This window comes from Engystomops pustulosus, chromosome 1, assembly GCF_040894005.1.
Source record: "Engystomops pustulosus chromosome 1, aEngPut4.maternal, whole genome shotgun sequence".
Taxonomy (NCBI): domain Eukaryota; kingdom Metazoa; phylum Chordata; class Amphibia; order Anura; family Leptodactylidae; genus Engystomops; species Engystomops pustulosus.
The window spans coordinates 214,525,747-214,542,168 of NC_092411.1; the positions used below are offsets into that span (position 1 = coordinate 214,525,747).

Genomic DNA, 16,422 nt, shown 5'->3' on the forward strand with positions numbered 1-16,422 from the left:
GTGGCTACATGAAAAATTCTGAAACTAAAACAGTCTCCTGTTCCCTAAAATATTCCCTAGTTTATCATACTTAACAGCCCCTTCATCGTTATTTTAGAGTATTTAAAGCCCCACATACCCCCTTTGAATTCAATAGATAAAGCCCCTCATCCCATGGATCCCTGCGCCCTGACACTAGCCTATTGTTGGCGGGGGCCCTGCAGAATTCATTTATTGAAGAAATTTTTCTGAGATTATTAGAAGGAACGTGTCCACGTTACACAAGGAGGGGCTTGCTGGAAAGTACAGGACACGCACAGCAATGAGACTCGATAACCACTAATTCTCCGAAGAGAGAGAGTCTGGAGGACGTCATCTCATCGGCATGAAAATGTCCGCCGCACAGATGACAGACCACCGCCCTGAGGGCGCACACAACTCTGACAGCGCCCCCTAGCCGTCACCCACGATGACACTTAGCGCAGGACCTCCTCCCTCCCGTCAACTAAGGCAATGGCGTCACTAGAAGGGGCGGAGAGAAGCCGAAGCCGCGCGGGCTGATGACGTAGTGCTCCCCTCACGTGTGAACTGGAGTGTGGAAGTGAAGATTATCGCTGCGTTTTTCCTATATGTATCGTGTATGAGAGAGGGCAAACATGAGAGAAACCCCGCTGTCCAACTGTGAGAGGACCTTCCTACTGCAGGCGATAACTGACAGGAAGGTGCGTGTGTATAGGAGTGGGTAGAGCTGTATATGAGCATGGACATACACGCTGTTACCTTCCAGGATCAGGAGATTTCATGGGAAAAGTTTTTCTGAAGAAATCAAAACTGAATTCTTCATTGTAATCTATTCATTTACTATGAAGTGATTGATGGAAGTTTTTTTTTTACTTTTAACCAGTTAATTTAAGGATAATTTTGTTTCATACGTGAAACTGCGCCACTTCTAGAGTGACTTCTGTGCCCTGCACATCGCTGTACGTTGTTTCCTGATGCATTATAAATGCAGAAAAATTACAAAGAATTTGCAATAATTGAATAGAATAGATTTTAATGGTAATCTACCATTAAAGTCCATCATGCTAAACCAGGGACACTTACTTATAGATCCAGGCCCTGTGACTGTGGTAATCCTCTCTTTGTTATCTATGGCCTCCTTCATTCTAAAATCAACTTGTAAAATTATGCTAATGAGCCAGGGAGCCTGCCTTAGGGTGAAGACACACATGGCGTTTTTGGGCCGTTTTTACTAAGTGCGTTTTCAGATCGTTAAAAACGCATGCGTTAAAAAACGCATCCGGTTTTTAAAAACGCATGCGTTTTTTGGAAACGCATGCGTTTTTGTCAGTTTTCCGAAATTGCGCAATGAAAAACGGACAAAAACGCATGCGTTTTCAAAAAACGCATGCGTTTTTTAACGCATGCGTTTTTAACGATCTGAAAACGCACTAACCAAAAACGGCCCAAAAACGGCCTAAAAACGCCATGTGTGTCTTCACCCTCAGCCCCTCTGTGATCTGGCTTCACAGACCCTGCTCCCTCAAAACTTGTGCAGGGAGCACTTCCTGCTGTATTCTCAGTGAGCTTGAGGAGGGTGAGACAGTGTAACAGTCTCTAAAGTCAGATCACAGAGGGGCTAGGGTAGCCCCACAGGCTCATTGGCACAATTTTAAAAGTTAAAAATTAGAAAAATTTATAAGATTACCACAGTCACGGTCCCTGGAGCTATGACTAAGTGACCCTGGTTTATCATGCTTGATTTTGATGGTATATCAACCTTGATATATTGGACGTTGAGCACTGTAATTTAGCTCTCAGCATCCCATATATCAGACGCAGCGCTGAGCCGACGTCAGTATACACGGGTGTCGGCTGTTAGTTACACCCACGGTCGGAGTGAGCTCGCATTAAACCATTTAACTTGCCTGTCAGGGGTCACCACCTCACGATCCCCCATTCCCCCCTACTTACTTTAGTAAGCAGCTCCTAGTGCCTTTTAGTTACCTCAAGCGTCACAGTGACGGCAAACAATCTCCCTGCTTGTCTCGCTTACTACTTCTTTGCCTGCGCTCACACACACATGCTTTCCCTCTGATTGGTGGAGTTGTGACCATGTGGATTATCACACGTAAACAAATCCTGTTATTGAACCGTTCTGTCTCTCTGAAAATCGAAAAAGGTATTGAAATTTTGATGCATTGTGCAACCCTAGGTAATACCAGTGGCTGGTATTATAGCTTATTCTCATTAAAGTGAATGGCATTGGTCTGCAGTAATACCATTGATCTGTACTGCACAGAGCAGAGTAAAACAGTCAAATAGCTGATTGGCAAGCTGATGGCTGATAAGAGCCTAAAAATTCATTGACGAATTGAATTGGTTCCCATGTGTAAAACACCAAGTGTGTGGTTCTAGGAAGGGGGGGGGGTGGAATAAGTACTACTTACCTTGCTCCAGCTTCCTGTTCCCAGAACATGACATCTGCTCCTTCTGTTGACTGACTGACTGACTGGCTGGTGGTGCACCCAGTAGCCGCAGTGGTCACAAAATGAGCACAAGTGTTCAACTTTGTCTTCTCTGACAACTTTCCATCACAGCCAGGAGTGTGTCACTAAATGGATGCCACATTGTGGGTATGCGGAACCTGAGCGGGGGTAAATATCTGTTATTTCCAACCCCTTTATATTCAGCAAATCTCTATAATTCAGTTGTAGTTTATAAACGCCTGAATTTTTTTCTTTTTCTATTTTCAGCGTATTGATGGCCGACAAACCTATGATTACAGAAACATAAAGATCACATTTGGAACAGAGTATGGTTGCTGCATTGTGGAACTTGGAAAAACCAGGTGATTCAAGAGGATATGTTTAATGTGCATTGTACAGGATTGTGTACCGGTATACTAAGAGAGAATTCTATGGGCATGGACAGCACCAAAACTTAAAAGCAAGAGGCAGGAGCCAGTTGAGCCTCTAAGTCAATATCTGTATGGACAACACTGTTATTTTGCAACACATTATGCAATGAATGTGCAATCAGCAGGGCTATGGAGTCTGAAAGCCGACTCCTCAATTTTTCTAACAACAACTACACTAAAATGGTCACTCAAGCACTGGGGAGATAGATGCAGACATTCCTTCCCAGTGCCTTATTTCACTGGTCTGAGGGTGAGGAGCTTCGCTGCTGAGCATGTACATAAAGTGCATCCACATTCATCTTAACTAATAGCCTAGCAGAATCATTCACAACATGTGGCCTGTAAAGCCGTATGTTGCAGTCCACACCCTGCTGAGAGTATGAGTCCAATCAACACTTCTATAACTGATGGAAGTGTTCATTGGTGCAGGAGGCCGGGTAGAGGCGAGTGCAGCTGAGAAGTCTTCTCCGGTCTCTCTCATCTGTGTCCTGGCCCAAATCAGAGCGGACCCAGAAGTGTTAAGTACTTGTCAGCTGTACTGTACTGCTCCCGTGTCTTCTCTGGCTCCTGGTACAGTTCGTTTTTGGGCCCTGAGGCTGTTGTGGGACGCAGAGCAGCACATAGAGGAGAGAAGCAGTAGCATGGGGTCTCTCCATTATTATTGTCTACTCTGGGGTCTCCACTATTATTATTGGTATTTATTACTGTACGGTGGTATTTCTCATTTATTTCTGGGTTGGCATTTTGTACTATTATGTGCTTGTTGGTACATGTCGGGTGCGGGTTAAAGTTGACCATTATGACAATGTGGCGCTTCGGACCTATAAAGATTTTAAATCCTTAGAACAGGAATAGAACAAAAAAAGGACATTTCATAATTTTCCTATTTTCAGCACATACTGCATTAATCAAACTGTACCAATTTATTAAATATTTTTGGAGCCTGAGTCAGTCTGTTTAATCACAACTCTGACTCCACAGCCCTGGCAATCAGGAAAGTAACGTTATTTGACCCTGAAAAACACTTAATTTAAGGAAGGAAAATATAGTGTGGTGTGTAAATAGTTGCTTACACAATGTGTATAATACTGTATATATTCACTGTTCTTTCAGAGTTCTTGGTCAAGTGTCATGTGAACTTGTAGCCCCTAAGATGAACAGACCTACTGAAGGGATCCTTTTCTTCAATCTTGAACTCTCGCCTATGGCCTCTCCTGCATTTGAGCCAGGAAGGTAAGATGTTTTACAGTTTAGATAGTAAACGTACTCTTCTGTCCAGAATTCTGAGTACAGCTTTCACAAAGCTTTTGTTACCTTACATCTTCATCCCTTCTATGTACAATTATTTCCTGTAATGTCCTTGTGATAGAGCCCTTAAAGGACATCTACTATCAGTTTAGTAATGGTAGATGTGTTCTTGTAAGTTCCCCAGGACTTTTTTTTTATTATCACTCTATATACTGCCCGATCGCAGAATAAAGATAGTTATTCGTCTGGGGAACTTGGCCTACTTCACCTGAGCGCCTCCGGATCATCATATTTTAATGTATGCACTCCCCTCGTAGTTTTGTAACTCTGTTTCCTTGGTGGCTGGATATACAGTTATAATAAAAGTTATAACAAAAGCATAGCCCTTGTACATTTATAACCAGCTGCTTAAAGCAACAAAAATCTCTGGTTTGGAGCAAGATTTTTTTCAATAGATTTTCTCCAAATTACCACTATCATGGGGATCTGTAATATTTTAATTTGACATAGGGTTATAATGTAAGTAAAATAAAAGAATATACAAATTCTGTTTAGGAGCACTCGCAGATGATGCAATTACAGTAGCTAACCCCAGGATTAATTTGTTAACCCATGTGATGGGGAAGAAGTGTATCATGGTGGTCCCAAGACTTGCATAAGTTGGACCTGCAAGTCCCTTAAGGTGTCCCATATAAAGAAAGCTGCTGAAAATCCTCAACAACCCATGTTCAATAGAAGTAGTGAGAATGCACATTGGGCACTTTTAGGAGACTTGTGGGCCTATTTCTCATGACGGTCCCCAGGATGGCAGATTTATGTCATCATTGGGAAAACCACTATAAGCTGTTTCTATAAAGCCTGGAATCCTAACTACATATAGTGTAATGTAGAAATATCCTGCTAGTTATTTTTTTTTTTTTGTTTTTATTTATGCATTAAAAATGACAAAACAGCTCACCACATTCTTAAGTTGTGACTAAAGTGAACATTGTCTATAATAGTTGTATCACGGTTATTTTACAGTCTATTTTCTCTAATATCCTAGGCCATCTGAACTTCTGGTAAAACTCAATAGACTTCTGGAAAGGTGCCTGAGGAATTCCAAATGTATTGACACTGAATCACTATGCGTTCAAGCAGGAGAGAAGGTAAGAAGGGTTAAAAGAAATCTACCATCAAAATCAAGCATGATAAATCAGGGACTCTTACTCAATTGATCAAGGCACTATTTCTGTGATCTCTTCATATTTGTTATCTATGGTCTTCCTTCTAAAATCAACTTTTAAAATTATGCTGTGATGCCATTATATAGGAATTAAAGGAAACCTACCACTTGAAGTGGTAGGTGTAAGATGCATATACCGAGCACCAGCTCAGGGTGAGCTGGTGCCGGAGCTTACTTTCATTATTGTCCTAAACCGCTGTATCACGGTTTAAACACTTTTTATTCTTTACAGCCGAAGGAGCTTCGGCGCACCAAGCGGTTTAGGACACTAATTAAAGTAAGCACCGGTATATGCATCTTACACCTATCACTTCAAGTGGTAGGTTTCCTTTAATGAGGCTTATGTGACTCATGTGCACCAGCGCTGTATTTAGATTGGTCAGACCCTCTGTGATTGGACACTTACTCCCCCTGCCGAAAAGATACACATTTTCTTATCTAATAACATTTGTAATATGTATCGTGGTTTCCTACTGTTTATATTTATAATTGGAAGATTTGTTACTTTAAGGGAACCTGTCATCAACAGCGTTTTTTTCTGACTCCACACCCCCCCCCCCCATCTCTCCAAAAATAGTGTACACATTGCCTAAGAGTTTTTATATTTCAACTAGCTTTTTAAAAAAAAAAAAAAAGTTAGATGAAAGTTTACCTTCATGTATGCAGAGCTGTGTACCTAGTCCCCTGGGAGTGGCCAGTGATGAGTGGATTCGCCTCCACCCTCTGGAAACCACTCCATCATGTATCGATTTCAAATAAAAATAAAAAAAAAAAAACATGTCCTCTATATCTCATCTCCCCCCCTCCTGGACGTCATACATGTCTGCCCCACTCCCATGGGACTAGGTACATCGCTCTGCATACAAAAAGTAAAGGTATCTGGAAATAAACATATGGATATCTGAGGATAGCAGAGATTTCTGCAACAATTCCCGCAAGTCGGAACCTACCCTTCTATATATGTTCTCTTTCTATAGGTGTGGCAGATTCGGGTTGATCTGCATCTGTTAAATCATGAGGGCAACATCATTGATGCAGCCAGTATAGCAGCTGTGGCGGCCCTATGTCATTTCAGGAGGCCTGATGTATCTGTACAAGGAGAAGAAGTCACAGTGGTAAGTGTAATGCAGAGGACTGAAATCCTCCACACACTACAAAGAACAGCTTGATGGAAATCCCAAACCGTAGGGGCTGATCGGCCGGCAGAAGGAATGTCCTTGCGTTATATTTCTATATAACGCAGGGACTCCCGTCCTGTGCTCTGTGTGCAGCCCGTGGGCACGTCTACACAGGCTGTACACATTTGTGTGAAACAGCCTTAAAGAGGAGCTGTCACCAGATTTTGACCACCTTGAGTAACTTTGCCTGCTGATAAAGGGTTACAAGTTCTCTCCATATCACCTAAAATTAGCTGCCAGTGAGGCTCTGTACCTTAATTACAAATGTTTTTCTGATATACAAATTTGCTTTTCTGGTATCTGTGACTCCTCTCACAGGCTGGCAATGAACCACACCTCATTATTCTTTTTTTTTTTTTTTATATATATAATTGTATTTTTATTATCATTTTTCAAAAATATATAACAGACAAATTATCACGTACATATTTCACATTGAAGTTTTTCAACGGTAATACAACTGAGAGACGAATTTTATCTCAAAGGATATCAACAGTTCAAATCTTCCATTTGCGTAACAGAATACAAAATCTAACAGTGTAATATGTTCATGGTAGTGAAACAAATACCAAGGACGGCATCAACATTATGCCAATCCGGTCTAAAGGGGTTGGGGAGAGGGGTACAAACAAAAGACATCCATACATACTCACTAAGACAACAATTAACACTTGGGTAGAAACTAAGGGGTGACCATGTCGCTCTCCTCCTCCTGCTCGTTCTTCTAGCCAGTAGCAGTCCCAACGTTCCCAGGTTTTGTCGAATAATGGGATAGGATTATTCAGGGAAGCAGTCAGATATTCCATACTGCGAGTTTCCCTTACCCTAGAGAGAAGGTCCATTCGGGAGGGAGGGGCTTGCCTTTTCCAGAATTGCGCTATCAGGCACCTCGCAGGTGTGAGTATGTGCAAGCTCAGTTTTGTGGTCACCTTGGCCATGTGGTGCGGAGAAACATTCAGCAGGTGAAATAATGGGGAGAGCGGGATATCCACCGCTACGTCCTCCCAAAGGAGAGCCCCCCCTCATTATTCTGCCTGACAGCTCTGTGTCTCTGCAAATCCCGGCTCTGCCTCCTTATACTTAGGTACTGTCTGCTAATATCTAACTTCAGACATATAAAGCTCTATGTACAGATGGGAAATATTGTGTACATTTTTTTACACAGTGCCTTGTGTTACATTCATGACGTGACCTCATCATCACAGGTTCTTTAGCCTTCTAAGAATAGCAACCTGTACACCTTGTATGTGATTACATGATATTACAGCAGCCTGGATGGAGAGGAGTAGAATGCTGCTGTGACTTCATGTGGTCAGATACATGCATGTGGTACAGTTTACAATTATTAAGAGGCTAAAGTACCTGAGATCATGTCATGTGAACAGAGTGACATCACCTGTGACCAGTAAGGAGGCATAAGGCATGGGGAGGAGTAAATGGGAGGGGCTGACTGAACAGGACACGCCCCCTCCCGACACCAGGTAATATAAAAAGGTGATTTATGTGGATGTTATTTTTAGCAAAAAGAAGGGTGTCAGTCAGTTACTAGAGCTCTATAGGAACCTGTCACTGGCTGTATATGTGCAAATGTGGTGACAGATTCCCTTTAACACTGATATTCTGGTGACTGGTTTTGTTACTTGTGCATACTGAGCGTAATTCATGGTGGTGGTTACGACATCAATTCATTTTAAGTTTTATCTTTGCATTGACTTAAAAATAGCGTTAATCTGGTGCTGTATTTTTTTTTTTTTTTCTAAACTTGTGCAAATAAAAGGAATAAAGTTATTGGAGCCTCATGTTGCTGTGACCACAAGTTAAAGAAAAAAAAAAATGTTGTGGAGTTTAATTATTTTATATATATTTTTTTTTTATTTTGACTAGTACTCTCCAGAAGAAAGAGATCCTGTGCCTCTGAGCATGCACCACATGCCAATTTGTGTCAGCTTTGCCTTCTTCCAGCAAGGGTATGAATTGTTTTATTAAACCTCATGTAGTCAGTTGTGGAAGGAGCCTATTTTCTTTACCTTGCCCATAGAAGTCCTTTTCTGCAGTCCTCGTCTGGGTCAGGCATGATGATGTCAGCACATTGCAGTTCAGGGCTGGCTCTGTAGTTGACAACAGCAGAGGGAAAAGGGGGCATTATAGAGGGACCTGCTGCAGGAAAGGGGGTGATCTGAGCAGTGGGGGGCTCATGCAGGAAAGGGGTGAGAATATGTAGTGTGGAGCCAGTAAAGAGTTAATTCTTCGGGCACACAAGGTGCTGTAGTTCGATACGAGGTAAGGGTGTTTCACATTTAACAAGATGTTAGCAAATAGTTGATTTTGTACCTTTTGTTTAGAACATTCTTGCTGGTGGATCCTAGTGAACGTGAAGAACGTGTCATGGATGGTCTCTTGGTGATTGCCATGAATAAGCACAGAGAGATTTGTACCATTCAGTCAAGTGGGGGGATCATGTTGCTGAAAGATCAGGTAAGTAGGTAGTCTCTTTCATCGATCACTGTAACCTTTAAGACCTAGTCAGACAGACTTGTTACTTCAGTCTGTATTGTATTAGTGTCTGTCATTTCACGGTGATGACAAACATTATAACATGATGTCAGTGTGAGATTGGGGCATAAGCCAATAGATATATTGTGGGACAAAGGGATGGGAGAACATATTGTACTAAAATACATTCCAGGTTATTTGCAGGAGGAAAGAAAAGCCTTTAATATGAATTGTGTAGCATTGGCATCAACACACCCTTCCCCTCTATGCTACTAGAGAACACTGCACACTACATATTATCAGTCGCAAATAAAAATCTTTTATTTACACATAAACCAATAATTGGTTATATGGCTTATGTGTAAATAAAATATTTTTTTTTTCTCCCACTGATAAGATGCACAATACATATTGTGTGCTCCTGCCCTCTGAAAACAACCCCAAGAAGATCACACTGGACCAAGGAGAGGTTAATATTATAATTGTTTTACTTAGAATTGGTAGAATAAGTTGGATTGGAATGGACTATGTCCATTTTGACAAACCAAATGAATTTTTTTTTCTTGGTACTTTCATATGACTGGTAATAGAGCTATCAAATAGACCACCTGTTTAATGATGCACTAACGCTTAGCACCTACCACCTGGGGTACCAGGAAGAGCCAAAAATCTATTTCTTGAGAAACTCTTGGATAAAAACCATGGGCTTTTCCAGCCTTGTAATGCCAGGCTTTATTGGAAAAGACAGTGGGAACCCATGGCTTCCTGATTCACAGCAGCCTGCAGCTGCCGCCCAGTGGAGGGTCCTAGATTGTACCCTACTCTTTCTGGTGGCAGTTAGTACTGTAGTAATGATAAGGGTTTTGCATAAACCTGTTTAAATGGATGCCGTCTATCTAACACCACCATTACTAAGGTCATATTAATAACAAAAAAATTAAAAATTAAAAAAATACACATTTAATGGAACACCCTGACAAACCATTGAAATCTATGTGTAAAATTTGTACTTTTCTGTTTTAAGGATCCATTTCTGGATTTTGTCTTCCAAATACTGAAGCAAAATACTGGCTAGAAAACTGTCAGACTAAGCTTTCCCAAGGTGGAAGACACATTCAGATTTTGACCTAGTGTATTTATAGGGCAAGATGTAGTTAGAACCACAATGTGTTTGGCTTTGCTATGATATTTGGTGAATTTCTTGGCTGTAGAGATGAACCACTACCTGATTCTTTTACTCTGAGTTCTTGTGATGCAGTCACATAATATACTCTTATATTCAGGTATTAAGGTGCAGTAAAGTAGCTGGTGTGAAGGTGGCGGAGATAACCGAGCTCATACAGAAAGCCATAGAAAATGACAAAAAAGCCAGGTCAGTGGAATAATATATGTGGTGGTTGCAAAATATAAAACTGGTTTCATGTCATATTTTATCATGTTTTTTGTACAGAAAGGAGGGCGGTAAATTTGGATTTGCAGAGTCATTACCTGAGCAAAAAATAACTTCCTTAAAAATCGACAAAAGTTCTGTGGATACATCGGATTTCAAAGGGGAAGCTAAGAAAATAATTTCTAAGTCGGAGCCACCAGCTGATGCGTATCCTTTGTCAAGTCTGTCTGCAAAAATTGATAAAATAATGGATTGCTGAAAAAAATATTCATATAATTGACCGAGCTTTACATTTCTAATCACGTTAAGATTTCCTTAACGTGGTATTATTATAGTGTATCAAAGCCAGTTGTGTGGGCACCTGGTACTGCACAGATTGGAGAGGGCATTGGAAATGCTTGGGGTGAATTAGAGGAATCAGAAGATGAAGATGATGATGCAGACATTGCTTCAGTGTCCCCAGAGAGCCACAAAGTTATTAAAAAACCTGCAAAGCACACCTCTAAAGGTATGAGATCCCATATTACTATGTATGTCTAGACTATAATAATAAGATTGTTAATAATAGGAGCACACAGGACTCACAGCAGGTCTCCAGGAAACTTAACTTTTGGTTTAAGTCTCCATTTCTTAGTTCTAGACTCTGCCACATGTTTTATCTGGATTTTAACAAAAGGAAGAGTTTGTACATTGCTGGGACCTCCATCATTCACCACAATGGGGAACCCCTGAATTCCTGTCTACAAGACAGACTGTCCAGTTATAGAAGTTCTGAAAGATACTAGATTGGTTGGGGTTTCAGTGGTTCATGGCCCAATCACATATACAGGCAGTCCCCGGGTTACGTACAAGATAGGGTCTGGAGGTTTGTTCTTAAGTTGAATTTGTATGTAAGTCGGAACTGTATATTTTATCATTGTAGAACCAGACAAAAAGAATTTTGGCCCCAGTGACAATTGGGGTTTAAACATTTTTTGCTGTAATGGGACCAAGGATTATCAATAAAGCTTCGTTACAGACACCTTACAGTTGATTATTGCAGCCTGGGACTATAGTAAAGCATTCAGAAAGCTTCACCAGAGGTCAGAGGGGTCTGTCTGTAACTATGGGTTGTCTGTAAGTCGGGTGTCCTTAAGTAGGGGACCGCCTGTATTGTGTTCTGTAAATAGGAAAACCTTAATAAATTACTATTGTATTAGTTAGTAGAAGATTCTCTAGGAAATAAGGTCGGCTTCCAGCCACAGACATCACAGAGGAATAGCAACAGCACTTTTACATTTTGATAGGTTTGAACTATTATATTTCCGTGTTGATGTATATGGTACTTTGTTACAGATATTGTACTGTCTGACAGCGAGGAAGACGACGTAATAATACTTGAACCAGAGTCCAAGACTGAAGCCAGGTATTGACACTTTCTGATGTAAATTCACTCATAATAAAATGTATGCTGGTCACAACCCCTTAGCGATCATCCTGTGGTGGCCCAAAATGGTTGGATTGCATTTATAATGGCAGACCGGGTCACCTTCATGCGGGCTTCTAAAAGGTTAGGTGCTGTCTCAACACTGCTATAAAAGGTACACAAGTAGGGGAATTTAATTTCCTAATCGACTTTAGCCCCAACAATTAGGCCATGAAAAGATGGCAAAAGCATTGTTTTGAGATTTTTCTATTATGCTTTTGTTTTAACATGGGGGGGGGGGTCATTATATCAGTCACGGTAAGGATAACACAGCATCTACGTTGTCTATAACTGATCAATCAGTATTTATTATGGGCAAGTTGCCTTCTCAGATTTACACCTTTTACAGAAGGCACTTGGGCAAGTTCATCCAGTGTCTCAAAGACAGAAGATCTTGTACTGTGCCAGATTTATAAAGCACTTCCTATTAGTTGTGCAGAAAGTTGTCAGACCACAAGATCAGAGTTCAATAAATCTGCCCTTCTGTCAGTGTAAAAACAGAAAAACAATGCAGCAAGCATGTTTTCCAATGGCAAGTAATTTAAAGGGGTATCCTATGAAGTCAAGATTTTTAGATCTCCTCAGGATAACGAAATAACACATTCTATAATTCACTGTTAACAAAAATACAGAATTTCGCAGATAGCAGGGAGATAACACAGAGACATATCTGCTGAGTGTGTCACTGAGTTTTATATTCCTCTCATGACTGATTTATCTCCTCTCTCTTTTCAGATACTGGTAGAATATTCAGTAGCTAAGCCCTGTACCCTGATAATCTAAGCACATTGTCAGCACACATGAAGTGTCCATCACTGAGTTATAGGAGCTAAACAGCAATAAAACAGAGTAAAATTGTAAAGGAAGGGGTTAAATTATATTTATTGTGTAAACATCACTAGATGAGAACTTTCCTTTATGGGCAATACTCATTGGGGGTCATTTATCTTGGGATTTCCTTTTCTTTTCCCCTCTTATACTTGCAACTTTTTTGGCACTTTTATATATTTGAGCTTAAATCCAAATCACCTGGATATGTTAAGTATGCTCAAAGTTATGACCACTTATAGTGACATTTATATACATCAAAATAAGGGCTCTGTTAGAAACGTGCCAAATGGCCAAGTCATCAAGGGGTTAAAAATCCCATGTGGAAGTATGAATAAGTTTGTAATTTTGGTTAAAAAAAAATGGCAAATAACTCCATTCCCGTTACGGCGTAAGAAAAATTTTAGAAGGGGTTGCAGAAGAGTTTTGTACAAGTTTTTAAATAATATTTTGCTAAAACCTCACAAACTGAGCTGCCTTGATATATCAATGTCTAAGATAAATAAAACAAGGCAGAAATACAGGGGGGGGGAAAATGTGCTGACTAAAGATAAATGACCCCCAATGTGCGCTTCACCCATCCATACCTGGCGCAATGGAGCTGCCTTGGATATCAGTTTTTCATCATGCACCTTCACCCAGACAAATGTGCACATAGAGCTAAAGAGTTCCCCTGGCTTCTTGTGTAGTGTTACATCGGCATTAATAGTGTTTATCCGCTGAACTCTTTAGGGAACCTCTACTTTAAAGGAAATCTACCATCTGTAATCTACTTTCTGATGTAGTTCTTGAGGTAGATTTTACCTCCCTGAACCATCCCCAATCTATTTTTAGCTAAAACTTTTATCTCCCATTCTGAAATAAAACTTTATGTTCTCCTTCTGCAAATTAATTACTGGGGGCATGGAGTAGCCTCCTCTGCTGCAGGCGCGTCGCTGGCAGTGGAACAGGAGCTACTTGCGCAGAGCTTGCCGGAGAAGAAAGAGAAACCGCCGAGAGGGTAGGCGGATCTCCAGAGGGTGGCCTAACAGAGACTACCACACTTCCTCTGTAACCCAAGCAATTTATTTTTGTAAGGAGTTTTATTTCAGAATGGGAGAATTCCAATTGGGGATGGTGCAAGGAGGAAAAACTACCTCCGGAGCTACTTCAGAAAGATTTTCTTTAAATTTAAGAACAAGATTTTCCTTTTCTAGAACATAAGAAGCTGCATCAGCAACCTCTTACTCTTATTGGCCACTGCATTTTCCAACCCTAGAAGATGAATAATTATCTTCTATGGGGCACAAGTATCTTTTGTTTTCATTGTTTAAAGTTGGCATACTTCAGCAGTGCTATGTCGCTTTCTAAATTTGCCATTGTGATGCACGTTTTTTTTTTTAAATTTAGCAACTTTTTAGGTGCACGTATGAAATTAACAATGGGTCACTTGTATTTAGAATTGCACCTGAAAGTGTCTAATTAGCTCTAAAAATACACAAATAAAAATCTCGCAGAGATGCATTAGGATCACTGCAACAGACACACTTGCCTATTAACTTCTTAAGACCATAGCGTAGTTGCAAAGATGCACCCAAAAAATAATTAAAAAAAAAAAAAAATCTTCAAAAAGATAAAAAACTAGTTTAAATAAAGATCCATGTCCCCCTGTATGACCCAACCATGTACAGCTATGTTGGCAGTGCAGTCCTGGCAGGTTTGAGCACACTCAATTGGGCTTATAAATTCAAGATGCAGAAATAGAGACCGGATACTGCAGTGTGATCATATAGGGCTATAGTTGGTGTATGACTGCAGATGAATGTTTAAGAAAGCCTTTTAGCTTGTAAGAACTAAACAAAACCACAAATGTTCATGGCATTGCAACGCATTTTATTTTTTCTCCCTGTTCTCTATTAGTTTGCCACCTTCAGTTTCAGCGGAAGACGAGGACAAATCATCTGTAAGCAAAACGTCTACCAAAAAGAAGAAAAAGAGAGCTGCCCGCTAGCTGATTCCTATCTAGCGACCGTATAAATATTTTTTTTTAATTCTGAAATATTTGGGATTTTGACAGCATTGAAGTATGTTTGGAACTGTACAGGCACATATTTGTTTAAATTGTACAAAAATAGTCCATATTAATGTCTACTGTATCCAGTGTTTCTTTTCCACATACAAAATAACATTTAGGTAATTTTTTTTTTTTCTGCCCAGTAAATTGATTTCAACGTATCCCCCTGTCTGCCAATACAGAAGGGAGGAGTGAAACCTCCCCCCCAGTGATGTCACTGTCTTAATATGAAATCACCGGGTCCTCCTCATGCTGGGTCAGCCTATGTGCTCAGCAGGGCTGTGAGGAGACATGCAACATGCTGCATCAGCTTCCCATAGCTGTCAATTGCCTCCGCTAATTGCATACAACGCTCTCAGGCGGCCTGAGATGTATAGTGGCCAAAGGGACACAACAACTCTGCCTCAGTCTGCCTATGACTACTATTTGTCAATGTATACGTCAGGGTGCTTTCACGAAGTATATGCTTAGTTTATACATAAAATTCAGTGTGGATCCAGCTTTGGGTCGTAATTTGCAAATGTTGGATTTTCCTACAAAGCATACAATACCTGGACAGGCTTTTTTTTCCATAATACTATAGACACCTAACTTATAGGCAACCCCTAGTTACAGGCAGACCTTTCTGGATGGTTTGCATTAGTTGCAGCCTGCAATGATCAGCTGTAAGTGGCTGTAATAAAACTTTTTTTCATAATCCTTGGTCCCATTACAGCAAAAAATTGACAATCCAATTGTCACTGGGACAAAAAAAAATTTTTGGAGCTACCACCATAAACCTAAACTATAGAGCTAAATAATCAATAAGGCTATGGATAGACTACAGTTTTGTATTTAGAAATTCCAGTCAACCAAAATGTGCAGGGGCTTGGCCTAGTTCAATATATTTCAATAAAATGTGTAATCAGTAAAAAGCACCATGAGTGTAATTTAGCATATGCTGCTGTAGAAGGGCTGCTAAATGCCTCTACCTTACGAGACTCAAGAAAACGTGGGCAGCTTATCAGTGTTGCACAGGGGCAGTGCATGGACTGGTCTGATGTAAGATGATAAATCTGGTGTAGCACAAGACTGGTGAGTTTATCAACCTTGTTCAATACAATCAATCTTCCTTCATACTAAGCATATTTACTCCACTCCTTCCAAAAGTTGCTATTTTTGCACTTCAGTGCCAACAAAATGGTCCATGAATGATGGAAGTGTTCATTGGTGCAGCTGAGAAGTTCACTTCTGCAGGTGTCCCAACTCCTGACTTTAATGTATACAACCAGAGAGGCTACAGGAGAGTGTCCAGGAATGGTAGGCACTTGTCAGCTGTACTGTACCCAGGTCCTCTTCTACTCCAGATCCTAATGCTTTCATGTACAACCAGTATGAGAAATGGCAGCACATGGAGGAGAGAAGCAGCTGTGTGATGCTGGGAGAAGAACCAGGAAAGGAGATTTAGTTTGTCTGCTGTTGGGTTCCCCAGTATAAGTAGTTTTAGGGTCTACAATTTAGTTTCTAGGGTGGTATTGATTTTAGAATCTCTGGGTTGAGTACTGTGTCCTGTTCGTGCATTCAGGGTACTGCTCAACTTTAAGGCTCATTAACATTTTGCCAGAAGGGTAATAATACTCTTGCCGGATTTGAGGAGTATTTAA

The 16,422-nt window shown here is 40.5% G+C and overlaps 1 protein-coding gene across 1 annotated transcript; it reads left to right on the forward strand.

The window, feature by feature from the left end:
* The first annotated feature begins 395 nt into the window (after positions 1 to 395).
* EXOSC9 (exosome component 9) lies at positions 396 to 15,610 on the forward strand. Its single transcript, XM_072119344.1, has 12 exons — positions 396 to 701; positions 2,736 to 2,830; positions 4,013 to 4,132; positions 5,193 to 5,295; positions 6,350 to 6,487; positions 8,435 to 8,517; positions 8,893 to 9,025; positions 10,327 to 10,415; positions 10,494 to 10,640; positions 10,769 to 10,941; positions 11,769 to 11,838; positions 14,626 to 15,610. Exons 1-12 carry the CDS (start codon positions 636 to 638, stop codon positions 14,714 to 14,716), a joined length of 1,308 nt encoding a protein of 435 aa, XP_071975445.1. The 5' UTR covers positions 396 to 635; the 3' UTR covers positions 14,717 to 15,610.
* The last annotated feature ends 812 nt before the right edge of the window (positions 15,611 to 16,422 follow it).